Below are 26,682 nucleotides of genomic sequence, written 5' to 3'. Positions count from 1 at the left end.
TTGCATATTTAGTTTTTAATTGCTTATTTAATATATTTATTTATTTGATTTGTTTTATTAATTTTCTCTGAAACATGAGAGGCCTGAGGGGAAACATGCAGCAGAAGAAAAGGAAAAACAAAGCCAAGCTCTCTGGCAACTCACGTGCTCTACTCTGGGCTCTGAGTTTGCTGGAAACAATGGTGGTGCTTTCTTCTTCTTCATGGGAAATGATACTTTCTTTTGAAGTAAATGAAACTGGTCCTAATGACAGTTCTTTCAGACATTTGAATGCCAGGCCTCTTGCAGTCTTCAAATGAACTTTATTTCAACACAGCTATTAAGTTGTCTCATCTGACTTCTAGAATGATATTAAAGCCAGATACTTTAAAGTCTCCATGTTTGGGATTCCTCTCCTGTTTTCCTTGTCAGTTATAATTATGTTGCATTTGACCAAGAGGTTGCCAGCAGAGAATACTGAGGAGTGCCAAATTAAATTTCAAATACATTTTGTTCTTTGTTCATGTTGGAAAATATTTCTCCTCCGCTGCTGCTGTGCTCAGCAGAATGAGATCAGGCTGCCATTAAACTCTCTGTAAATATCAGTCTAGCTGAGTTTTAAAAACTGTCTTAGTGCCACTGTTACCCCTCCTCTGAAGGCTGGTGTTACATGAACATCATGGGTCCTGGTTTGAAGAAAAACAAAACAAAAAAATTGGAAAAACCTTCCTTTCATCCAAGCAATCCCTAGTCCACTATCTGGGTTCCTGGCTGCCTACTGGACAGATGTCTCTAGGAAAGGGGGGAGGTTTCTTATTTTTAAATAATCTATTGAAGACCCTGTGTTCTGTTAAACAGTGGCAAAATGAGACAATGAAAATTATAGAAGTGGGAAAGGGAAAGCTCAGAATGACTTTTGGTGACTGATGCTTCAATCCCAAGCAAATGTATTTAATACCTTTTTGTATTTGAATATTTTCTTCCCAAATCCAGATTTCAGGTTTATTAGCATGCTGTGGATAGCCTCTAGCAGCATGTGCAAGTCCTGTCTCTGTGCCTACTTTGCATTTCAAACAATTAGCCTAATTTATATTATGAAGAGACACTAATTGGAGGAGAAGGAAGAAGTATGTAGCAACATGCCAATGACTATTAAGATAATGCATCACATATCACCTATATAAGTTTTTGTGAAAGAAGCTCTTTTCAGATGTCACCTAAGCCTAATAGGAACTTCAACCCTTGCAAGGTGGACAGTAGAGTGTTCCCTACTTCATATGAATTGGTAAAGTGAAAAATGAAGTGTACGTTTTACTTATTTTTACACAGCCAGAGGTCAGAAAAGAAGAGAGGAGTTCCAGACCTGTCAGGATCCTTGTTTCTCTAACAGGTTTCTAGAAGACAAGCAATAGTTACAGAACTTCCCATGGCAAAACTCCTCCAGTAGCATCAGTGCTGTAGATCAGCGATTTGGTTACTCAGGCTGGAAAATAGTTAAAAACCTCTGTGTTCTCTCTGCAGTGGAGCTAATTGCCCATTCTAACAATAGCTAATTATCTGCTTGTATCCTGTGGTCCTGAAGCAGAGCTTCGCAAAACTGCTTTAGTTGGAGTCCCACTGACCATTTTTTTTCCTCTCTGTCATTAATCTGCAGAATGCAGCAGCAACAGCAGCAACGTCGAATGTTCACTGCTGCCCTCCTGGCACTCGTTTTCCTTCTGGCAGCCGTGAGTACCACTGAGGCTGGCAAGAAAGAGAAACCAGGTAAGGTCCAGTCTGATTCAGAGTTAATCCCCAAGATAGGTTGCATATGTGTGAGAATGTCAAATGCTTCTGGTTTTGTTATGAAATCAGGTCATTTGTTAGCCTTTTGACATCAAGGTAGGATTTTTGGCCGTGACATGCTGTTCTGTGTTAAATAGGGAAGCAGAAAGGAGTTTCCATGTCAAGTGGCAGCTTGACAGCCCCAGAGACTGGAGTCTGTGGTTTATCACACAGTGGATAGTGCAAAGCAGCTTAAAATGTGCTGTGTGAGTAGTTTCATGCTTGACTTAGGGGGAACCAAACAGGAGTGATGAAAGAGCAGTTATGTCACTTGCTCAGTGTTATATATGACAGTGCTACACTAATGCTGTGTGATGTGGAAATCCTCTGACAAAGAATTGTACTAACTTGCTGTTGCACAGACAGCCAGACATCCAGCAGTAGTTGCTTTCTGTCAGTGATGAACTCAGACCTCATTATAAGAGAAGCTGGCCCAGGGTGGAAAATTCATATCTGTCAAACTCAGTTTGACATTTTTTAAAGAACGTATTTTTTGGTATTTTTTTTAAGGTCTTATTATTTTCAGGCAACTTATATACCAGATATTATGAACTGTGAGTCCATCAGAATTAGTGTTCCCAGTAAAAAAAATGAACTTTTTAACCAATTTGGCCTTGCGTAAATATGAGAAAATGGTAGCATAAACATGCAAGACCTAGAAGAAAAAAAAAAAAATGTATTTACAGTTACTTGTGATGATTTAGGGACCTAAGTAATTATTTTTGTGAATCCTTGGGTTTGATAACATTGCTATCTTTTCTCATGAGACTTGTGCTTAAGGATCTAAATAAAATCCTTACTTCTTTCCTTGAGCAACAAACCCACCTGAATTAACAGCACTTCGAGTACACTTCTCCACGTAGCTCCTTTGCCTTTGAAGTATGCTATGATAGAATGTGACATGGTATAGCAAATCAAAAGTTTGCATCCCACAGCTGTTTCCTGAAGGTGCTCAAATTCTGTGATTTCAGCACATACATTTCTCATTGTTTAGTGTACAGTGCTTCAGCTGGAACTGAGGATATTTGCATGCCACCAGCTACTGGAGACAGAGCTTTCTGAGTGAGGTCCATTCTGCATGTTTTGGTCAGTGATCCCTGTGGGTTGTTAGATTTCTGAAGATGAGAATCCACTTGAGAATATCTGAATGGACTAGCAAACATGGCAGTGGGACTGAGTTTGAATGATCATCCTGACCTGTCTCTGCAGAATCGAGAAGAGGACGTCAGACCTTTAGCTTTTAAGAGCATTGTGTTACGAATGTCTTCCTTACTCACCCTTCCAGGTGCTGTGACTTTGGTTAAGTTTAGGCAACTTCTCTGTGTTCTTTGGGTACTGAAAACTTCTCTTGCTTGGTTTCTTGTCTCCATGCAGAGAAGAAGGCGAAGAAGTCTGACTGTGGGGAATGGCAGTGGAGTGTGTGCGTGCCCACCAGCGGTGACTGCGGCCTGGGGACACGCGAGGGCACCCGCACTGGGGCTGAGTGCAAACAAACCACCAAGACTCAGAAGTGTAAGATTCCCTGCAACTGGAAGAAGCAATTTGGAGGTCAGTATCCCTTTCTTAAGGGATTTACATTGGTTTTTATTTTGAGTATGGAGCAGCAAGCCTGTTTTTTCTGCTTGGGGAAGGCGTTAGTCCTGCATTTCGGGTTTATCAGAGCTAGAACATGCAGGCCATCAGAAGGCAGCTTCCTCAGAGTTCCTCTGCAGAGAGTCCCTATAACTTACTCATTACAAACTCTGCCTTCCTGCATGCTGGAATCTGCTCTCTGTGCTGTTCAGCCCTGTTTAGGGCAGCAGCGCAAGTTGACAGCTGTGAACCTCTGCGATGGCTATCACAGACTTTACAATGTGTGATGTGGAGTGTGGGGGGCTGGCTACCCATGTGTTCAGTAAAAGGAGAGAGTGAAAACCAGTGTATTTTTATCATTCCAGACCAGTGTTTTTAATTTTTACCATTCAGTTCAGAAGATTTTTATGTACCAGTTTGGGAAGATATGTCAGATCTGTCCTGGACAAGATGTCTATCCAAAACTCAAATTTGATTTCTCTTTCAAACTTGGCTTTTCTTTCTAGTAAACAGCTTGGCACGATTTTGAAATTATTGTGACCTTACCAACACAATCAGTGCTGCAGTTTTGGACTTGAGAAGTTTATGGGTGCACATACATTCTAGAAACTGTTCAAGCTTTATTTGGTAACCTCTGGTGTCACGCAAATGGAGAAACAGACATATGGAATGTAAACGACATTTCAAACGGCTGTTTCTTTCTTTTTTGTTGTTGCTGTTCATATTCATAACTGAATGGATTTCTCTTTCTGTGCCAAAAAATGCAATATCCATGCAAAAGCAAGAGGATTAAATTTTAAAGCACTGGAGAGGAGGGGAGACTGCAATTACCACCACAAATAATCTTTAAAGTTTTCTTGGGATTCTTTTCTTCAGTTGCACATCTTTTTGTCTGTAAGCACCAGCTGCCTGTGGTAGCCTATTAGACTCACAACATTTTTGTTTTCACGCTCAGTCATTGTGTTTTAAGTTTTGCCTTTTTTCCCTTGCTGCAGCGGAGTGCAAGTACCAGTTCCAGGCCTGGGGAGAATGTGACTTGAACACGGCCCTGAAGACTCGGACCGGGAACCTAAAGAGAGCCCTCCATAACGCTGACTGCCAGAAGACTGTCACAATCTCAAAGCCCTGCGGGAAGCTTACCAAACCCAAACCTCAAGGTAAATTCCATTTGCTGAAAGCTGCATGAGAGCTCACTTAAATCACTGGATTTGTGGTGTCCTGCTTGCTTCAGTGGGAGCTCAGTTGTACAGGATATTGCACTCTCATGGCCTTTCCTCAGCTCTGCACTGCTCCTGTCTGTCAGGGCTCAGGCAGGGAATATTCCTGAGCTGCATAGTTAAGGCTGTCTCACACTTGAGAAGTAAGCTGAGGATTAGAACTCTCATTTTAACTTTAGACCACCTGTACTGTTAGCAGTTTGCGTACACAAGTAGACTTCCAGAGTAAAAATTCTTTTTGTAACTCACTCATTGATGGGAACAGAATAATAATTATAACATGAAAAAATATCCCTTGATAAAGACATCTTTTATATAGGTTTTGTTTGGTATTGAATAATGACTAGTTGAAAAAAGGACTGCTTTCCTTCTGGACAAGGAACATTGAAAGGATATTCTTCTCACTGCACACTGAAATATGAAAATATTGTGCACCCTTGGGGCTGTTTATTCTTTATTCAAACATAGCAGGAAGAACAGTACAGAATGTATATGTCTTATTTAAATGTGACTGACAGTATAATTCCTGGTACACAGAAAGACATATGCCCTGCATTTGTGTTTCCAGGTGGCCCTTAGAAAAACTTATTTTCTTTCTAATCATTAAAGCCTTTTAATGTACTCTTTTGTTGGAAGAGCAGGTGTTATGTGTATAGGATGATTTATAGTGGGAGCTAAAACTGTGAGATCTTGTTTGAGATACAAGAGCAATATGTTTTAAGTAGATTATAAAAGCTATGCTACCTTGACATTTGTTTACTTAAAACGAGCAGGGTTTGACACATTCCAGGCTCTGAATACTTGGATAGCAATACAAATAAATGTGATTAAGTGTGACAGGTGCACCTGGGACAAGCAATTTTCAAACTGTGGGCTGTGGTGTGCCATGGATCAGAGGAGTACCTGCAGGTGGCCTGCTCTGCTTGAGCAACCAGAGAAGCTGCAGGCACTTAGTGTGTGTGTGTGTGTATGCATGCATCTATCCATCCATCCATGTGACTGGTTTTCCTTGCACACCATCCATGAGTCCAGACAAGTCCAGAACCTGTGCAGACAGTGACAGGCTGTGGAGCAGCAAAGTTACAACTAGATTTTCAGAGACCACCTGAGTTGGTTGAGCTGGTGACAACAAACATCATTTAGGGGTTGAAGTGATTGGATGGGAATGCAGGAAGGGCTTTGAGATGTGTGATTTTATTGTTTAGCAGTTTGGGGGGCAGGATTTTTTTTTTCATGTTTTTGCTGTTTTCTTTATTTCACTAAGTTTCCATGCCTAAGTGGCCTTTGGGAGTTTAGTGAATGAGGCTTCCTATTGTGCTGCCAGAAGGCATCTGCCCCTGGAGCCTCTGCCACTGAGTCATATATCTATATCCTGTCAGTGGCTGTCAGAGCAGGGGGAGAGGGCCACAAAGCAGAGCATTGATGCAGCATTGTTTTGTGAGAGCTGCGCTCTTGGGTGGTACAGGCTCATTTTCAAGTTACAGCTTTAAAGGAGAGCTTGAGAAATTGCTGGATTGGAGTCAACTTTAACTGATTCTGGAGTTTAGGAGTGAGTTATAGCTGAGACTGGAAATTGGATTGGGACTGACTGCAGCAACCAGTTATGGGGTTTGACTTAATTACGAAACCTGGCTTTATTTGATTTGAAGGAATGCAAAAAGAGAAATAGGTACAAATGTGGGTTTTTAATCATAATAACTGTGGGCAGTTCTGCTCTCCTGATCTGCATTAGAAATCTTCCTGCATGCCACCTGCTCACTCATCTGCTGTTGGCATTAGTAGGAGCAGCAGGCATGGGAGTCACACACACACAGCCTGCCTGGGCTCAGAGCTAAGCCCATATTGCAGACCTGTGGGTATAACTACACGGGAGCTACCCTGGGCAGTGTGGTGGCACCAGGAGGAGGAACTAGAGGAGGAAATTAGGTCAAGCAAGTTAGTACTGTGTGAGGAGTTTTGCCCCACTGAACTTTATTTCTGAGTTAAAAATCAGAGTGCTGGAATGAGAGTATTTGGTTTTTTCCTGAGGTGAAGGAAATGACAGGTTGGAGGTAAGTCCAAACCCACAACTAAGAAAAAGGAAAATATTTCAACTGCATTCAGTCTGTAGCTAGAGTCCTAATGAATTTCCTTATTTGGAAATGGGAAGAACTGGATTATGGCCTGAGCACTTCAAATGGTCTGAAGTTATGTGTTAGGCTTCTTTTTCACCCCTAACTTTGCATCAGTGCCTCAAGAGCGTAACAAAGGAAGCCCTTGATGCTTTATTTGGAAGCAGCAGGTCATTTTCTGGAATGTGGTCTCTACAGATATCCAGCTAGATCTGTGGGTGCTGATCAAGGGCTGGGATTCCTACTGGGATTGCCTGGCTGAGCAGGGCAGGGGATGCTGGCATTTGGGCGCTCTGGCAGCAGAGCAGTGAGCCAGGGGCTCAGCAGTTCAGGAATCTGCTTTACTGTGAATGGTGGCCTCTCTGACTGGTCTTTGCTTCAAGAGGTTCACCAGTGAATGCCTCTCTGACAGCAACAGGCTGAGAGCACCAAAAGTAGACAGAAAATATTGCACTGAAAAATACTGGTATATTCAGAAAAAAAGTGTTGTTTTCCTGATTTTCCTGACTAACCCCTTTCCAGTGAGGTGAAATTTTTATTCTATTAGGTTGTATTTGTAACCTCTCCATTATATCCATTTTCCTTTTGGTTTCATACTGTAAATGAGGTCTGTAAAAGCCCCTGCTTAGCTTCTCCAATCAATGGTACTTTTATACATCATCTTTTAATTTTTTGTCACTTGCCATCTTTTGAATCTTATAACTTAAGTATTTATTTGTGTAAGAATTTATCCACTATAAGAATACACATTATTTGACTTACCTAAATTCCTTCTATTATTGCAAAAGAGTTTTTGTTATGGAGAGACTGGAATGTAAACAGTATTCCAAGCATGTCCTTTACAGAGGACACCCGCTTTATTGTTCATGTTGTTCACCCACTTATTGTTCATTGTGTTTATTGTTCATCACACCCACTAAATTAGCTAAATAGAATTTTAATTTTGATCACTGCTTGCATGGGGAGTATCTGAGACCTTCAAAATTGTCCCTAATAAAAAAAAATAATTATTGTGATTATTGAAGAACTCCAAAGATTGTATGGCTAAGATAGGATATCTTGTCTAGGCGTGACCAATAAAGCATTGTGCATCAAATTTCACCTGACACATTTCCTTTATGGGATGTGGTGTCTGAAGTTCCTCCTCACCTTCTCTGCTCTTTGAGGAAAATGTCACTTGATGGATTTAAGTGTAGATGCTGCTCTGCTGTTGCTTATCCACCTTTCCAGCCCATCAACATAAGGCAGCTGTGCTGACAGGATGAGTCTCCCTCCTCTCACTTAACAATTTCAAAAACTACTGCTGTTCATAGGAGTTGAATCTATTCTTAACAGAAAGGAAAATCATACCTGCAAAACAACCCTCAGGGTTTATAATTTTACAGATTTGTTGATAAAATATAGTTTGGTTTTCCATGGCTTCTATGATCTCTGACAAAACTTGTGCCAAGTTAAAGCAGGAGATGCTCATAAGCTTTGGGAATCAAATCTTTCTTCATAAACTAGTAAATTAAGTGTTTTTATGGATTTCTTTTATCTTTAGTAAGCACCCACAGAAAAGCTTAAAACCTTTTTAAGCATTCTCCATTATTTTGGAAACGAAAAAAATAAATATTTTCTTCTTAGCAATTGCTCTATGTCAGTACTTTCTACTTCTTAGCAGCTGTTTTATGGATTACAACTTTTTTTAAGGATGAGAGCAGATGATGAACCAGGAATTTTAACCTTACTTTGCTTCCTGACAAGCTCTTTTCTGCATAGCTTTGCTCACATGTTCTCAGACTGCAAGACAGTGGCTTGGTCCTGGGCTGCTGGGTTGAAGTGTAGGTAACACAGGATGAAAAACATTTTTCCTTCTTGAATACTGTGCATTTAGGCAGACAGATTGTCAGCAATGTGATAGTGATGTCCCAGGCACCACGGTTTGTGGTGTATTTAGTCCCCAAATGAGGTCATGAGAAAGCCTGTCACAAAGTCTAGAGAGGATGAAAAGATGATTTTGATCAAAAAATCCCAGTGGAGGCAGGCACCTCTTCTCTAGCACACACAGTTGCATATTCTAATCAGTGTCTGCAAGGCTGGTGATGTTGAAGGTCTCCCTAAACTGTCCTGACAGATGTGACAGACTCAGGCACTTGTGTCGAGTGGCTGCTCTAATGGCCAGCTTGTGCTGAGGAGCACAAAGTGCTTCCGACATCCTCCATCTGGCCAGCTCCACACCCACCCAGGCTTGATTGATGCTTGTTCAGGTTCCAGCCAGCCAGAAAGCAGAAGAATGGAGGATTGTCAGGATTCAGGAAACGTTTGGCTTGAACTGCTAAGAGAGGAGGAATTTCTTTTCATTGAGCTGGGTTGCCTGATGGGCGTTATTTCTTCCTACACTCTTTTGGTCACTCTCATTCTTTCTCTCTCCCTCCCCATAACTGTTGTACTTTCAGATATTTATTCTTCTGATAAAGATAAAATTAAATAGAATCAGCAGTTTGCCTGCCCTTTCTGCAATGTACCATTCATGTTTTTTGAATTATGCACCTTTCTAATAACTTTTTCGCCTGGCTGTATTTAGCTCTTTTTAATAAATCTCCCTTCCCAACTCTTTATCAATTTACAGTACATCACATCTATGAGTTACTTTGTCATGGCTCGGCTCAGTCCTTGCCACACAGGACAAATATGTGCTAAGGTTGGCAAATATTAACACTGCTCACACCACTGTTTTCTTTAGTAATTGGGGTGCCAACCAAAGATCACATCCTCCAACATGCAGTGTTTGGAAAGATTTCCCACATAAAGGCAAGACCTAACTGAGCTGTTACTGGCTGTAATCTCTTCTGTACAATTCAGATCAGGTTTAGCATTTGAGAGCATTGCAAGATGACAGTACAGTTCCCTGTGCTTGGCACAGTGCATGCTACTGCATGGAGGAAATGACTGCACTCTGTATTTTTAATAATTTCATACAATTTGAAGAGTTTTACTTCAGAGTTGAGTGAAGTATAAATAATCTGCCCTACCTTGTTTCTTTTATCTGTATATCTTTACAGGCAGCAATTAGCTAATCCTGCTATCACTCCTTGGAGCTCAGGAAGTCTAATTAGAAGAAAAGTAGTAATTGAAAGTCAGAAAGGCTAAAGGATTTCCCAGATTGACTAAGAATGATTTGCTGGTCCAGGCATGTAGCTAGTAGCTGCTGCTCCCTTTTATCATGCAAATAAAATTATCAGGAGCTGCTGATCACTTCTACCATGTAAATAAAATTATCAGAATGTGACAATTGACTTCAAGGTGAGTGTCTGAACTGCAGCCTTTAGTCGGGGTCCTTGGTTTTATGTCAGTCATCTCAGTGGACTCCCATCAATGTTAAACACCATTTTACATTGGGTCTTCTTAGGAAGCTTCTTGTCAAGCCATAGAGATGGACTTGTGTTAATGAGCAGGTGTATCCCTTTCTTTACTTTGCTGGCAGGAACAGAAAACAACCTTTGGTTTTTGAGCACTCCAGTGGCAGATTCCTACCTGTTGGGGGAAGATTTTACTTGCAGTGTGCTGCCAGAGCAGACTGACCAGCTTTGGCAGGATGGTTTGGCTGCTGGTTGTTGCAAGGAGCTGACAGTGGTGTGTGAGTGACTTGCTCTCCTGAGCCATTTGTTCCTCAGACAAACTGGGTACTGCACTGATGAAACTGCACCACTTCATTTTGCATGTTGGACAAATTGCATTTTCTGGGGTGCCCTCCCTCAGCTTTGCCTTTGTTCAACAGCACAAAGCAGCAGGAGGGGACACAGACTTGTTGGGAGGAAATGACTTGTTAGGGCTGTGATTTTGTATTGTTTGAAAGATGCTGGTGTCTCCTGTTTTGGCTTCACAGTCATGCTGCATCTCCCTCTGTAGGTTTTAGAATTCCCCAGCTTTAATGTAACTCATTAGTCGTGCAGGCATGCAGCTAGTGTAATAATTAGTATTACAGGAGGCAGAATAATAGAATCTGCTCAAGCTAATTAGTTATAAAAACGAGGGATTTTCTCATATTAGGAAACAGCTGTGATAGTTAAAGAAAAACCTGCAAGGTAAAATTGGGAGATTTTTCGCTTGTTCTAAAGGGTGAGACAGGTTTACTGAAAAATGGCCCCTGGCACTGACCGGGAGCCTGTAGAGGAATACAGTGATCTGAGCTCTGTGGGACAGGACACTGGAGTGTGTGCCCAGTGGGAAAAGCATAGCTGGCTGTTATTATTGTTGCTATCATCATGATTATTTGTATTGCATGAGTGCCCAGAGGCCCCAGCTGAAAAAGGGTGCCATTGTACTAAGCACTGCATAAACATTGTGAGAAGCAGTTTTGCCATGAATAATTTATGCCTTATGGCGCTGGGAAATGTGAAAACCAAGAGAAGAAACAGTGGTCCAGAGGGGAGAGACTATGCTCTAAATGTTTGGTTTTGCTTCCCAGTGCTAGTCTGAGGACAAGGCTCGCGTTTCAAGGTGAAGTAAAACTCACTGGGAACTTTGGGCTCTGAGACATGACTGTCATTTGGCTCCTTGCTGCTGTGACAGGAGGAAATATGATGTTTCTCAATTTCAGTGGGAATGAGAATAAGCTATATGAGAAAAAGAACACACAATGGTGCTTACACTGTGGACCAGCCTCAAGCTGCTTATAAGCTGCCAGTGCAGCCCATGACTAATAAAGTTTGGATGTCTTTAAATGGTTGCTTTTCTGCTCCCATTTCCTTATGTTTCTTGGAGGCTTTGTGCTGTAGTTTCCCCTGAGATTGCTTTTGTACCTGTGAAAAATTTTACTGTTTGGATAAATAATTTGAATGCCTTGTCAGATCATAGCATAATATCAATCTGATTGACACAGCCCTAATTCCAGGGAGAAGAAAATGCATGTAGGAGAGGGAGAGAAGAAATATATTTTTTTTAACTAAATATTTTGCAATTTTTACTTGTTCTGCAGCTTTCATAGGTGTTTTTGGAAAGAAAAACTCTGGGATGTTTCATGGAAACCTTAATCTCCATGTTTTTCTGACCCCCTGGTTTGCATTTCAGATAATTTTTTCTTTTTCTATGCTGCCCCAAAAGATGAAAAACTGAATTTGACAAATTCTTATTTAACACTGTTGTACCTGCAGGAGTTTCTTCTAGGTTTTAATGAAGACCTTTGTGGGTGAAAGTTTAAATAGCCTTGTGTGTCAATTCTGTTATGTGCTCATTGCCTCCCTTTTTTGGCTTGTAAGAGCAGCCCTGCCTCCTTGGCATTAGTCAGTGCCCTTGAGCCATGAAAAGGCCTTAAGCTATGGGATCTGCTGTGATAAAAGGTATGCCATCAGCAAATGCTCACCCTCATTGCTGTTCCCAGCAGTGACACAGAGAGGAAGTCCTGTTCCTTCCATTCTGTTCTTTTCCTTTTCTATTTCTTCACTTCCTTTCCTTTCAAGCTCTCTTCCCCTGCTTTTTTTATCCCTCCATCTCATTTTCCACATTGCCATCTCTATCTTTCCTTCTGTCTGTGCTCACTGCCAATCTTTTGCAGGTGACTCTGCAGAGTGGGGAGCACTGATCAAAGCCAACCCCATGTCCTGTGCCCCAAGGGCAGAGCTCATCTGGGGCAGATGCAGAAAGCACAGCTGAGAAGGGCAGTGTCCGGTTTTCAAGAGCTAACTGAATAAAATAAGTTCTCTATTGACATTATACCATAAATAACTTTCTCTATAGGTATATACTGAAGTCCCAATGGATTATTAAAGCTTTCTGTCTCCAGCAGTCTCCGGCAGACATGTGAATGCAGCGAGTAAACCCTTAATGTGTCAGCCTGTGCCTGCACCTGTCCTGCTGGCATTGAGAGGGATCTTGTGTGCAGCATAGACAGGGAGGGGGCTGAAGAGCCAGCTGGGACTGTGTCCCTCTCATGCTGAGCTCAGAACATGATGAAGAGCACTGAGAAAGTCCCTGCCCTACAGAAGCAGCAGTGTGAATGTTCCCAAGGCTGATGAGAAGCCAACTGGAAGAGCAAAGTGAGCTACTTCTGAAAGCGTTAGCCAGACCCCTGTAGCAGGCTCCAGCTGCAAAACAGCCTTGGTTTGAAAAGTTTATCCATTGCAATCTTCTGAATACTTAATCTTAAGATCTAACATCTTAAGGGCTAACACAGATGTAAAGAAAATGAGGTGGAACTTTCATGTTCTTTGCCTTCAGGCTATTAGGCCATTGAACAAAGTCAGGAGTTGTGTGTGTCTTTGTGGTCTTTTGAGTGCCTCTGCATAGGCAGCTCTGAAACTTTTTTTCCCCAAATACTTGAAGGAAGAAAATCATCAAAGGGAAACCTATCTGATGAAAATCCTTGGTTTCAGCAAATTATCTCTTAAATAAAAGCTCCCTGTAATTCCTGACTAGTTTAAGTTGGGATGTTAAAGGAAAGGGTTTAAAGGTCTTAGATCAGTATGTCAGATTCAAGAAGTGGCTTCTGACTTTCTAAGATAATTTCAGAGTTTTGTGTCTCATTTTAGAACAAATTGGATTATTTTTCCTCTACATTTATTTCTTCTTGCAATTCTAATGAGAAAGGAAAAGTATTGACACATTTTCTGTGAGTGGTGACTTGGTTCCATTCCTTTGTCAGCTATGTTAGTTTTTGTTATAAGCATAAATCTGACTATTCCCCATTTCTAACACACTTTGCACTTTCTGACTTAAATGGGGCAGCTGCAGCCTTTAGGTCTAAATCAAGTCATTCTTGTGTTCAACTGGGAACAAATGAAAGTCTATCCAAAACAAAACTTTAGCAAAGTGAGAAGCAGAACAAAACCTGATGGAGGGGAGGGAGCACAGAAGTGAACAAATTGAGGAGCACAGTTAGCTAGAGAAAGCTGGTAAGGAGCACAGGTTAAAATATAAGAGATGCAATCAATTTTCATCTGTTAATGAAGTAAAAGTTACATCAGGGTCATTGACTGGAGAGGTGCCTTCTGCTGCTGTTCAGCTGGTGGATTATTGCTTTTTTCCTCCATCCAGTAGAAGTCTGTTTCTCAAAGAGGCTTTTCAGAAGAATGCATTAGGGAGCAAGTTGCTATCATAATATAGATTTTCCTTCTTAAACCATTTGGAATACATAAATGCTGTATGTAGTACAGGAAAAAAGGAAGAAAAGAATTTAGATGGCCATGAAAAGTTCTCTTCCTCTACATGAAAAAGAAATACTATGTTTAAAGGGTTTTCAGAAATCCAGTTTTAAAGTCCTGGAAATCACAAAATATTACAATTTCTGTTCCTAGACAGGAGTGTGAATCTCTGAGATTTTTTCCCCAAAATCTTGGATTATACCAAAGCTAAGATTTTCCATTCCACAGGGACAGGCATTTCATCCCCCAAATTCAGAAGATCCCTGCACACCATGGCACCATTACCCTTTACCACATAGAAACCTGGTGCTTTGGAAAATTTGCTCCAATTGAGAGGTAGAGAGGCCTTTCTAAAACATGCCTTCCTCTGAGCTTGGTAAGACTGAGTGAGTGCTAGGCCCTGGGAAGATTGTATCCTGAAAATCTGATGTGGAACTTCTTTACTCTAACCTTCTATCAGCACAGCTTTTGCAATTTTATATGATTTATATTACTTTTGGGGACACTGCTTGACTTTTATGCCCAGAAGTTCAGCAGTGCCATGAGTGAATTGTTACCTTCTTTTCAACAAACGAAAATTAAGACCTGCAAATCTTGGCTTACAAAGCTTGACTTCCATTAAAATGTAATTACCTCTCTTTTGTGCCTTATACATTAAGAGTGGCTTCAAATGGTGTGTGGCTCCTGCTCAACTGAATTACTTTCATTTGCTGCTTGCATAGTAAGAATGAGATTCTGGAATAAAGATGACTGTTTAATGAGGACTGCTGCAATCCCAAATTGCATAGAGAAAGTTCTGCTAATCAAATTAACTTGTTTACTCACTAAGAACCTGACTGGAATTCTTGTTACTGATCATCTTGGGCCCACAGAAAGTGGGTCCAGTGCTAATTCATGGCCAGTTTTTAATCCTGCGAATAATTCCAAGTCTTGTGACTATTAGTAGGGTTATTCTGGTGATGAAGGATTAGATAATCCAGTGCCTGTGTATTGACACAGTTCGTTCCTGCAGGGCTGTTTGGTTTTGATCTTGCTGGAAGTGCCCCCCTTGTTCCAGGGGGGCAGCAGAGTGGCTGTGCAATGCTTGGGTGTTGCGCACTGCAGGGACTACCAGGCATTTGGAATTTTCTCTCTGCATGAGCTCTGCTCCAGAGTATTTAGCCTGAATGAGCAGGTCCCTGAACTGACCAAAATCTGCTCTTCTGAAATCCAGGATTTTCATCCTTCTTTTTGCTTTGCTTCTGCCTCTCAGGACCCTGAATTCTGCCATAGATAGCTCACAAAGATACCACCAACTGGTGTCTAGCACAAGTGGGCCACCCAACTTGAAAGCAAATAGGGCAGTGAGTAGATTTAGATTCAAGTTCTGTGTGGGCTGGTGTGAACCTGAGTTTCATCTGGTTAAGTGTTTTTACCATAGTGTCTCTCTATATTTTTGGTAGTGCTTGTCTGCAGCAAACACATTCCCTGGAGGCAAAGGACAGCTGGTGCACAGCTCTGTGGCTCTGCCTGTGGAAGTACTGCACTCAGTGGGGTGGGTGAGGAGAAGGAGGCTTCTGTAGGCCCAAAGCTCCTGAAAATGGCAAGGTTCAGCTCAGAATAGTCCCTGCTCACTGGGCAGCTTTTCCTGCTCCCCTCTCGTCAGGACCTAGGACATCCATCCCTCTGGCTGTCCTGAGCAGCCAAGACCCCTGACAGGGGTCTCAGAGCCCCTGGCACAGAGCCCAAGATGCCTGTGGGTTTGATTGTGAGCCATGGAGCAAGTTACCAACCTTAGATGAAGATCTGCAAGTCATGACAAATTAAGTAGAAGGATAGTGAATTTATCACAAGGTGAAAAAGTAGATTTTGGGGTTTTTAGAATGGGGATCCAGGGGGGCAAGATGGAGGGAACTGGGTGTGTCCAGCCTTTCTCCTTCTTCTTGGCCTCCATCTTCTGCTGTGATGTTGGCACTTAGAGATTGGTTTAGAGTAGAAGCTCTCTGTCTAACATAGGTGATAGGTATTGGAAAGTAATTGTAAACATTGTACATGTAGTTTTTAGTATCAAAAGATAACACTGCCCCAGGGGCAGGCGGAGTGTCTCTGTCTGTCCTGCTGAGCAGACCTTGGCAGGACAGGAGAAAGAATTTTACAGATAAAATACAATAAACAACCTTGAGACCGAGAAATGAAGAGCCCTGACTCCTTCTTCAAGCGCTGGGCTGGGAAAAGGGACTTTGGAACTTTTCTCGGGGTCACTTTGACCAGCTAGAAATCCTGACACCCTCTGGCTCAGTGGCGAGTGTTGCTGGGGTCCCAATGCTTTGAAGTGCCAGTGAGATGTGGAATCAGCTTTGTGCTTCTCCATCAGACAGGCTGTCTCAGTGGGCTCTGCTTAGGCACTGTAATTTCTGATGGGACCACAGTAAGATTCCTGGTAGGAAATGGCTGAACTGAAACTCTTAACATCCACTCTGTGCTAACCTGAATTGAATTTTGATCATTTTCATGTATGGAACAGGAAACTGACGGGGTCTGTTGGACAGTGTGCCTAGGGGATCTTCCCCTGACTTAACTGGCAAATGCTGGAGTTTGGGACTGATGAGCTGGCAGATAACTCTCATTGTTTGAAGCCTTTTGAGCATGGTGATTTCAGTCATTCCTGGTTACTCTGGGGAGGGAAGCACTGGCAGGGTGATCAGGATCATGTGGTTCCCAGCGTGGCTGTGACCCAGCAGCTGTCATAGAAGTGGAAATTGTAGCATAGGGTGAACAGAGGTGAGGACAATAAAAGCCTGAATAACACAAATGCAAAGAGTATGAAGAGAAATGAAAAAAACATGAGCAAAGTGCATCTTAAAGCAACTTTATACATTGTTAGCCATGGACATACCATAGCCTGATCATAATCAAAACAGGAACAGTGTGGCTGTGAACAGACTTGTGCATGAGCATATGAACATCAACATTTTAAGAGGTCAGCACATGGGTGTTGGTGTCTGTGGTGGGAATTATAAAAGAGCCTAAGGGCTGGGATATATTTGGGCAGTTTCCTTTTTTTTTTGTTAATTTCTCACAATTGTGTGTATGCATGTCATTTCATGGAGCAAATATGCTGTGCATCAATCCAGATTACCTGTCTGAAAGACAGAAGCTGTGGTGGTGTGAGTGCTTTTAATGAGGGAGGAATTCCATCTGGCTCATGACAGTTTTACTCTGCTGAGGCCCAAAGCAGAGTCTCTTGTTTTTGGAGGTAGATGGGTTTGGCAGTTTGGATGATGTGCAAATTACCACAAGGCAGACAAGGGGGAAGAACTGAGGAAGGAAGAGATGTGGATCCACAGGCATTAAGTGCAAATGGATAAACAGTGGGTTGTCTGGTACCTCAGGTCAAGTGAGGATGGTGCATTCATGTGACTGCAGACCACTGTCTTCTCCTGGACTCTTCTGCAGAGTCCTGCTGGCAGTCTGCCTGCATTTATATGTCTCCTTTGCTCTTAGTAAATGTAGTTCAAGTCTGCATAGTGCCCTGCTGCTTCTGCTGGGTCTAAATAAACGTTGCAGATTCCAGTGCCAATCTGATTGATAAAATGTCACTGTTCTTTCAGAGAAAGTGGTGTTGTGTGGGGAATAAAAAGTATGAGGGAGAGTGCAGTCAATGCAAAATCCAGGAGACTCAGTCTTACAGAGAGGCAAAATTAGAGGAAGTGGAGGTTGTGGGTGAAAGAGATTGAGGGGGGATACAGGAAATTTGCAGGGGTGGAGGGAAATTTGCAGGGGTGGAGGGAAAGCTGTAGCTGAAAGCAAATTAGATACTAAGTCAATGAAAGATTACTTTTTCTAATGACAGGTTATGAAATAGTGTCAGTTTCTGTGAATAACTCCAGACTACAGACATTCAGACACACGTGCAAGCACACAAACACATGCAAAAGCAGGGGGAAAATTTAGTTTTCAAATAAAAACAAATACTACTTCTTTTAAATTATCTCTTTGAAATTATTATCCCTTTGAAATTTAAGCAAAGTTTTTAAGGGAAAGAGATTTTAGAGCAGGTTATATGCACAAAAAAGTATTTTATTTTGCTTTGGCTAAAGGATTATGGGAAGTAATTTTTGTTTTGTTATAACAGCTGAAGAAAAAAATGTTGGTTTGAAACACTAGGAAAAAGGAAAAACAACCATCAGAGAAATGTGGTAGCCTAAATTTGCCTTCTGCTGGAGGTACCTGGCCCTATCCATACCTGAAAGAAGTTGGTGTTGTTGCCTTGGATTTAAAGAAAACAAGCGGTTTTTACCACAGCTGGTGATTCCTAGACTATGTTATGTAAATGAGTCAGAGGGGAAAGAATCATATTTAAAAATAACAATTTCACCTTAAGGGCTAAGTGCTTTTCTTCTCATTCAAGGTGATAGTTGTTATTTAACCAGAGGTGGTGTTCCTGGAAACAAGGTTGACAGAGTTCAAGAGGTGCTTGGACAGCCCTCTCAGGGAACATGGTGTGATTTTTTTGGGTGGTCCTGTGCAGGGCCAGGAGTTTGACTCAGTGATCCTTCTGGATCCCTTCTAACTCAGTGTATTCTATGATTCCATGATAGTTTTGCTTGGTTTGGTTAATGATATCTGGGTTTAGGCAATTCTGGGTCTGTTTGCTTGATGTTCTGGTTGCAGGAATGCTGCTTCACAGAAGCTTTGCTTGCATCCCTTTGTGGTACCTGTTGTGCTGTTTTGTGCTGGTATCAACAGGGATTTGGGCAGTTTCCTTTGTTCCTTTTTTTTCATGTTCCCAGTGAACGCTCTATTTTCCCTATTATAAGGCTACATGTGACATAAGAGTATCTAATCCTCTTAATTAGTTTTAATTTCCAAGGTCCCTCTGTGAATTTCCTTTACCTGTCGAACACCGCGCTACCCTAGAGTACAGCGAAAACTACTGCAGTTGGTAGCACAACACACAAATTTTCACTTGTGACTTCCCATCCTTCCCTTATGAACCCCAAATTAATTAGAGAAGCAGGTGCTCCTTTTTCCTTTGCTCATCCCATCAGTCTCAGCTGGCTGGACAGGCCCTGCTCCCAGGGCCTCAGGCCTATGGTAAAAGCAAGATAATCCTGACGATGGGGAGAAAATGACAAGGAGGACTCTGTAATATCAGAAGGTTAATTAATTACTTTATTATATTATTTTATACTATATTATACTACATTTAAACTGAATCTGCACAAGCACTCAACTGCCCAGAATCTCATGAGTCTCTGCTGACCGACAGTCTGACCTCATCGGCCAAGGAAACAAAACTCCATCACTCTGGGTAAACAACCTCCATATTGCATTCTACTTTGGCACAACACAGGAGCAGCAAATGAGATAAGAATTGTTTGGATCATTCTTTTTTCTGCTTCTTTTACTGCTTCAGAGGTTGTGAATCCCACACAGGCCGTGCTCCCGAGCGCACATAGGTGTCTGTCCCAGGGGAACGGGGAAAGGTTGGCAGTGGAGGAGCTGGAGAAACAAGAGAGCTTTTTCCTCCTGCTCTGGAGCTGCTCACACATTCAGAGAAAGCCAAAGGCTCACAATGAGACAGAAAGGAAGCAGGGGAAGGGTATATGTGTGGGTAGTGTGTGCAGTGCTTTCTTCCAGCTCTCCACTGAGCCGCGACCCGGTTTCTCCAGGAGATGCCTGCTGTTTTCTTATTTTCCAAGCAAGTTCCTGAGACAATGCTTTGCATGCCAAACAGGGTCAGCCATCAGATAGGGAGGGTTCTGAACAGAACATGCAACTCCCTCTCCATCTTCTCTACTGCCTCGACCTTTCCTGTTATTTTTCTTCTTTTCCTTCTCTTTTCCCTTTCTTTGTTGAAAGTGAGGAGACAATTCTTATGTGCATGAAGAAAAAAAAAAAAAAAAGGGAAACTTCCACAGATGTTAAATGAAATTTATTGCAGTGCTTGCTAGATGCTAATTTTTTATTGTTTTTATATCTTGACAGAATCCAAGAAGAAGAAGAAGGAAGGCAAGAAACAAGAGAAGATGCTGGATTAATGGAGTCAACTCGGGCAATGTGAGAAAGGGACATCAGCAAACATGATCAGTTAACAGTTTCATTTATACCTAGGCATCTTATCCTAAAATTATTTATAGCTTAATGGTACCATAGAAGGAAAAAAGCAAACACAGAAAAAAATCCTTTTTTTTTTTTTTTATATTACTTTAGTATTTTTAATGTATAACCCTAACAACAATTTTTAGAGGCCTGTAATAAAGGACTCCAAACTCATTTAGAAAAGTATGTCTATTGTATATTGAAAATGTAGAGGTTTTTAATTTTTTTTTCTAGAGTCTTGCCATAGGTCTCAGTCTGATAATCAGTGCATGCAAACAGAACCTGAGCCTGTGTGGGGCTCTGCTGAAGCCAGTGGTACCCTGTGTGAACATAGCACTCTGGCTGGATGCATTTCTATTTAAGATTAGGACTTTATATCTTAAAAATTGAGGCCTGTTTCTTAATATCTGATTACATCTGCATAACTGTATGAAACTGTTTGTTTAAGGAAAGGATGGGGGCATTTTGTTGAGTATTTACAAGTATGTGATTTTCTTGGATGTGTGCTTAACGTTCATTCCAAAATGTCACCATCTACAGGTAAAAACCAGTAACACTCCTTTCCTTATCCATATTTTGAATGTTGGCAGTAAATCTAAAATCTTTCAACAACTGGACATAAAAGAGTCCTAATTTTTCATTATTTTCTAGCAATGATTTTTCAAAGTGGAACGATGACAAAACTTTCCACTTTTCAGCATATCAGTGTTGGTGGATGGTGTCCTCCATTTCACCTATCAAAGCTGAAAAATGCTGTATTTTATTTGTTAATTTTGACAGAAGGATGAAAATAATTTTCATAAAAGATCTAGTTGAAATTGTTGTGATTCTGCCTAACCCAGCTCTCTTTTGTATCAGTGGCAATATTCCTGTTAATCTTAATTATAGCTGGTTAAAAAATAGTATGTCTGGTGGGAAATAAAAGGAGAAATCAGTTTGAAAACCACCAGAGGTAGTTCATATATTTGACCAAAAAAGGGACAAATTATGGGACCTGAAACCAATAGGAATGAAATAATTTTTCGTTAATCTTTCAGTAAAACAGAAGGGAAATACAAAACCAGTATCTTTTGCTTTGTTACATTTTTATATAAGCAAAAGACTTGGGAAAAGCTCAGTCAACATAAAATTAGTTGTGATTTTTTTAATATAGTCTGCAGGGGGAAAAAAGAGAAAAATTACAACCAGCTGTTTTTCAGTTTGTTCAGTTTTACCTGATTTAAATGATTCTGAATCCTGAGTGAAGTCACAAAGTAGAAAAAGGATCTGACAAATGGCTGGTCTGTCTCAAAGTAAAGGGTTGTTTAATGAACTGACAACAAGCAGACCAAAATTTTTAGAGGAAAACATAAGGGATTTCATTACCCAGATTAAGTTCAAAATCATTGCTTTGGACTTTTAAATCTTAAAATTCAGCAGCAAGAAATAAGCTTTGCCATTTTTGTGGGCTGCAGGCTGGTTAAGAGGAACAGACTCCCCTGTACTCCTGCATGGTACCCACTGACTTCAGTGAAGCTGCAGCAGGCTGTGTTCACCTGAGTAAATCACATTTCTCTCTTGGGATTAGCTTGTAGACAAGCAGAGAGTCTTTTTCTTTCCATACTAACATCACTCCCCTTTATTTTGAGAAAGCATTGTAACAATTGTAGAGCTTGCCCTCTTTTTTCTCACACGGAGGGTACAGCTGATCTGGACTCACGGTGAAGCAACTCTTTCTGTTCCCAAACACTCCTGAAGCCTCCTAGCCAGGGCTGCACATAGCTTAAGGTAGACTAGCCTCACAATTCTTTCCCAGACTCCTTGGGTGTGTTTTGCAGTCTGTGTTGATGTCATTGTTATTTTGACCATGCTGTTAGACATACCTGAGTCTGTGGGATAGTTAAAAATGTCCCCCACACGTGGTGGAGGTGCAGTGACCAAATCTAAAATCATAAAGGCTCATATTTAGGTGGTTCTGGGTGCTATTTGGTTTGTTCATGGTCTAATCAGGTCTACCTGTGCTTGTGCCTCAGACTTAAGCTAATGGTTTGGTAGGTCTGGTTGAAAGCAAAGGGAGAAGGAAACTTTTTTTCACTCACCAAAGGTTTGTCTGTCTACATGCTGCATCAGTTCACTTGAAGTGGCTCAACTTTGAGTGCCAACACTGTTGCACCATTGTCTCACACTGGTTAATCTAGTCCATGTTTCATAGGGAGCTGGCAGGAATTGGGAATGATGTTGAGACCAACACTTTGATTGTGGTTTAACAAAATTTAGATGTGACTGCTTATTTCCACCTCTATGAGTATAAAGAAAATAAATTCCCCTGTGTTTCCTGTGATGCCTCATGGTCCTTTCGTTTAACTGCCCATCTGGCTTGTTAAAGGAACATTCCTAATAGATTTTGAAGCAAGCTAGTCAGGTTCCTGTGGTGGCATAGGGCCTTCATGGAGAGAGTTTACAGAAAACAAAGAAACAAAACAAAAAATATCATGTTAGGACCAGAAGAAAATTCAGCAAAGGGTGTGAAATAGGAGAACATTTCTTATGCACAATCCGCATATGTTCAGATCTATATTGGCATCCTATTGTTGACAGCAATTAGAGTAATAGTTCATAAATTCAGAATGAAGAAAATTTCCAATAAGCCAGAACAAAACATTAAGTGGAAAGTCCAGCTATGCAGGAGATGATAAAGTAATTTATGGCAGAACACAGAGGAAGATTGAATGGGTCAGTCAGGTCAGCTCTGAAAGGAGGCTCCCAGTACCTGGAAGGAGCCCTAGTTTCACTAGTGACGTTATCAGGAAAGCAAAAGGCAAGATTCTGAACAAAACCTCTTCCCACTCATCCTGATCATTTTCTACTTCAGTCATTCTGAAACTTCTCCATATTTGCTTTCTAATCTTCTACCCTCCCTGCTTTGGGAGGGCAGGCTGGTCTGACAGTGCTGTGGGAGCAGCTACTTGAGATGAAAAACGTGTTTACCCTCTTGGTGCTATCCTATTACAATGAAAAATTACTTAGCATAGATGTGTTGCTTACCTAGTTTAACGGACAGAAATTTGTTTCATGAATGTCCCTCTCAAGGAGTGGTTTGCATCTTCATTTGCTACAGCTGTAATGGAGTATGGGGAGGTGATAAAAAAAACCCCAAATGACAGCCTTTTTCTGAGTGCTCAGATCTATTATAAAAGAGATGGGTGAGTTGCTGAACATCAGCTGTGGATGAATCTGCATCCAGATTCTGGATTCCAGTGAGTCTAAACCTGAATATATTTGGGTATATCTCCCTTCTCTTTCTCTAACTAAGCTGAGGCAATGCTGCTTTCAGCTAGGCGTGTCTATAATCTTGATTTAAAACAGTATTTGAGGATTGGGACATTTTCTGACTTAGACATGTCTTCTGACAGAAATGTCCAGGTCAGCCTGGCCTATTTAACAGTGTGTTAAGTGCAGCAAAACTTCTGGAAAAGGCTCCAGGAAGGGAAAATGTTTGTTGTAAATGCAGGTAGATACTAAATTGTAATTTACTGATTTTCATCTTCTAATTCCATAATGACATTCTGGGCTGAACTGCTTTTCAAAGGAGAAAAGTTAGAAGAAATGAAAGAATAACAATTACAAAATGTATAAACAGGCAGCCTTGGAGAGTTGGTTAAGAGACAGGAAATCAGGAGCATTTTATACAAATTTCTGTTGCCTGTTCCTTGCATGCAAAAGGCAGAACTACAGGTTGGCACATTTGTTTTTATGCTTTCCTTGATTTGTGCCTTAATGAAAACAAATCAAATATATAAAGTGTTACAGAGAAGTAAAGTCCCACTTCAGCCTCAAAAGAAAGTGTTCAAGTGGAGACAAAGTCAAAAGGAGACAACAGTATACAGGCTAATGTCAATGCTGAGAGTGGGACAATAACCTAATTTTCCCTCAAGTCTAGGAACTGCAGCAACATTAACAATGTAAACTCACTACTTTTGTAAAGCAATATATTGGTGAGGTGGACACCATTTTGATATCCCACAGCAGTGGGATTTCATGTCTCCACATGAAAAATGATTCTCAAATCATCCTGAGGAGAAACAGTACGTCAGTGGGCGTGGGTGTCTTGTATTCTGTCCATTTTAATTCTCTAGGACAGCACTTCTCTGAAGTTGAGACTGAGTTCTCTCCTTTGCTGAGGCAGATTATACTGCCTTCCCACACTTACTCATAATTTTGATAGCATTTATTCTGTCAATTCTGCTAAGACACTCCTCAGTAAAACTTCTGGGGATGTTGATGATCTCTCCTCATCCTTGAGACTATATTCTTCATTTCTTCCTGTATTGTTGCAAAACAGCCCCAGGAAGACCATACCACAAATTTTCTCCAACTGTGTCCTTCTGAAATTAAAAGACACAAAAGTAAAAGTAGCAACTTTTTAATCACTGTATGACAATGAACAAGGAAGTATGATAATGAGCACAGAGAGTCCCTGGATTTGCTGGGAGGATGGATTGCTGGTAAAACTTTCCTCATAACTTGACCTTGTTGTGGCTTCCCAGGGGACAGAAATGATCAAATGATCATCTCAAAAATTAGAGACATTGATGCAGGAGTGTCTGTCTTCAAACAAAAAAGTACAAAATCCAGAAAACCACCTTAACTAGCTAAATAGTGGCAAGCAGCTGTATCCTTTACTACTATCCTCTTTTATCACCAAATTATTGTGGTGCATAGAGTTTCAGGGATAGTGAAAGACTTGCCTGAGCAGGTGTGGAGCAAGGAGAGAGCCTCTTCCACCCATGGTGTTTGCATTTGGAGAAGATGTAGGTAGTCTCATTCATAGCAGCATCAAACTTTGCTTTTGGATCAAAACTAAGCAATGCTGAAATCAAATAATTTTCCTAATGGCCTCTTTCTGCCACTCTTCACAAATGGCTGTCTGTCTTGTGGCCTCATCACTCTGAACTGAGCAAGAATCTGGGAAAGCATGAGAATTCAGCTACGTTCAACTATTATTTTCTCATTGGTGGGGTTTTACAATCCTTTAGCCCTTTCTGCAGTTTGCCATTTAAATTTGGATGTCATGGAGTCCCAGATGGCTAAAGAAATCTGTAAGTATCTCCTAGCCTTTAAACCACTTGGCTTTGAGTGAGTTGTATATGTAAAAGCTGTACCTACAGATTTGAGTCCTTTCTTAAATAAACAGTGATAACAAAAAAAACCAAAACAAACAAACCAACAAAAAACCCACAACAAAACTGAAAACATGTCCAGGGAGTGGATTTATTGATGAGTTGAAAATGGAGGTGTACAAGTATTCCCATTGCGTTGAAAGTTAAAGACTGTACAAAACCTGTAACCCTGAAGGCAGTGATGGAAAGCTAGGAAAATGAGAAGCCTCTACAGGGCTGTTTTACCCACAGCCAATTTCGTTCAATTAATTTTGCTGTTTGAACTCCCTTCTCTATTCCATCTGGCAACAAGACATTATTTAGCTTTTCTTATTAGATCATTCATTGCACTCCCCATGTTACAATCATGTATTTCATCTAGACTTTTATAGCTGGAGGAAATGGCTGTGACAGTCCAGAGTGTGTTGTGGCTGCTGAGGTGGCCTGAAGCAGAGACAGGCTGCAGCTTGGAGCCAGAATCCACCTAATGCAGATGTCAGCATCAGACACAAAAGCTCTCTAAATACATACACACTGCACATATATATATACACACTATATGTACATTCATACATGGGAGAAAACTCTAGAAAGGTGCATGCATAACTCTAAATGTGAATCACAACTGGTGCTGCCACGTTTTCAGGCTGTGGTTGAAAAGAAAGAGCTTTTTGTCCTGTGCTGTTGTTTAAGTGAGGATACACGAGTAGGATGAAGACCTAGATTTCTTCCCACTTGCCAGCACTTCAGTTTAAGGATAGCTGTGTCCAAGGGAAATGCAAAACACATGCCAGTGTAATGGCCAAAAGGACTTAATGTCACAGTGATGTTCTCTTCTGTCACACCAAGTACACACAAGGGCTTTGTTCAAAGTGGACGAACTGCTTCACTTAAGTGTGAACATATACACACAGACAGGAAAAGTCTTTTTCTCTGCCAATAAAGAGTGAAGAAAATGGGTAAAAAAAGATGGAAAAATAAAAGTAAGAGAGAAATCATATTAATTCTTGTAGTTTGAGTGGTAAACTGAAAGGAGAAATGAAAGTCAAAATAACAAAGCCTGAATATCATATTCAATGGATTTCTAATTCTGTATATATCTATTAAACCAGTGCTATATGATATCTTCTTATGGGTTAGTTTCTTTTCCTGTTCCTTTTTCTTTTTTTTCCAGTTTGTATATTGATTTTGTAAGCTAGCAGTGTGTTACCTTTTCAATTTTTTTAAAACTTGTATGAAAGCCATATATTCATATTGTAGAATGAAAGCATTAATCCTGTAACATCCCTTGATGTTTCCCTTAGCTCTGTGGGATTTTGGGGGGCTCTAGTGAATGTATATGTTTACCAATTGTATCAGCGTAATTTACTTGCTCTTAGTGGCGATAAAGAATTAAATAAACTAATACACAGACACATGGTGTTCTCATTTGGTTGTGGAAACTGTTTCTGGAGTTTCTTAAAATAATTCTAAATATTTAATGGTATCTCTTTATTAGTTTTTGTTCGCTGTAGGTGTGGCTTGTCACACAAACAGATCTGTAAATTCAGAAAAAGTTTTAGTCTGTAAAAGAGGTCTGCCAGAAAGTGAATCTAGCGGGAAACATTTCTTTGGTTTGTGCCCACTAAAGCCTGTC

The 26,682-nt window shown here is 40.9% G+C and overlaps 1 protein-coding gene across 2 annotated transcripts in view; it reads left to right on the top strand.

Annotated features, from left to right (window-relative positions):
- PTN (pleiotrophin) overlaps positions 1 to 26,461 on the top strand; it is a 78,040-nt gene extending 51,579 nt beyond the window's left edge. For both annotated transcript variants that reach the window (XM_063154097.1, XM_063154096.1), the window contains exons 2-5: positions 1,634 to 1,743; positions 3,178 to 3,351; positions 4,371 to 4,532; positions 19,795 to 26,461. In XM_063154097.1, the coding sequence (XP_063010167.1) occupies positions 1,635 to 1,743; positions 3,178 to 3,351; positions 4,371 to 4,532; positions 19,795 to 19,847 (498 nt within the window). In that variant the 5' untranslated portion in view covers position 1,634 and the 3' untranslated portion in view covers positions 19,848 to 26,461. The remainder of the gene's footprint in view (positions 1 to 1,633; positions 1,744 to 3,177; positions 3,352 to 4,370; positions 4,533 to 19,794) is intronic.
- Positions 26,462 to 26,682: the final 221 nt, after the last annotated feature.

Source organism: Melospiza melodia, chromosome 4 (genome assembly GCF_035770615.1).
Source record: "Melospiza melodia melodia isolate bMelMel2 chromosome 4, bMelMel2.pri, whole genome shotgun sequence".
Taxonomy (NCBI): Eukaryota; Metazoa; Chordata; class Aves; order Passeriformes; family Passerellidae; genus Melospiza; species Melospiza melodia.
Note: the sequence above shows the minus strand (reverse complement) of the source record. Positions and strands in the feature narration are given on the sequence as shown.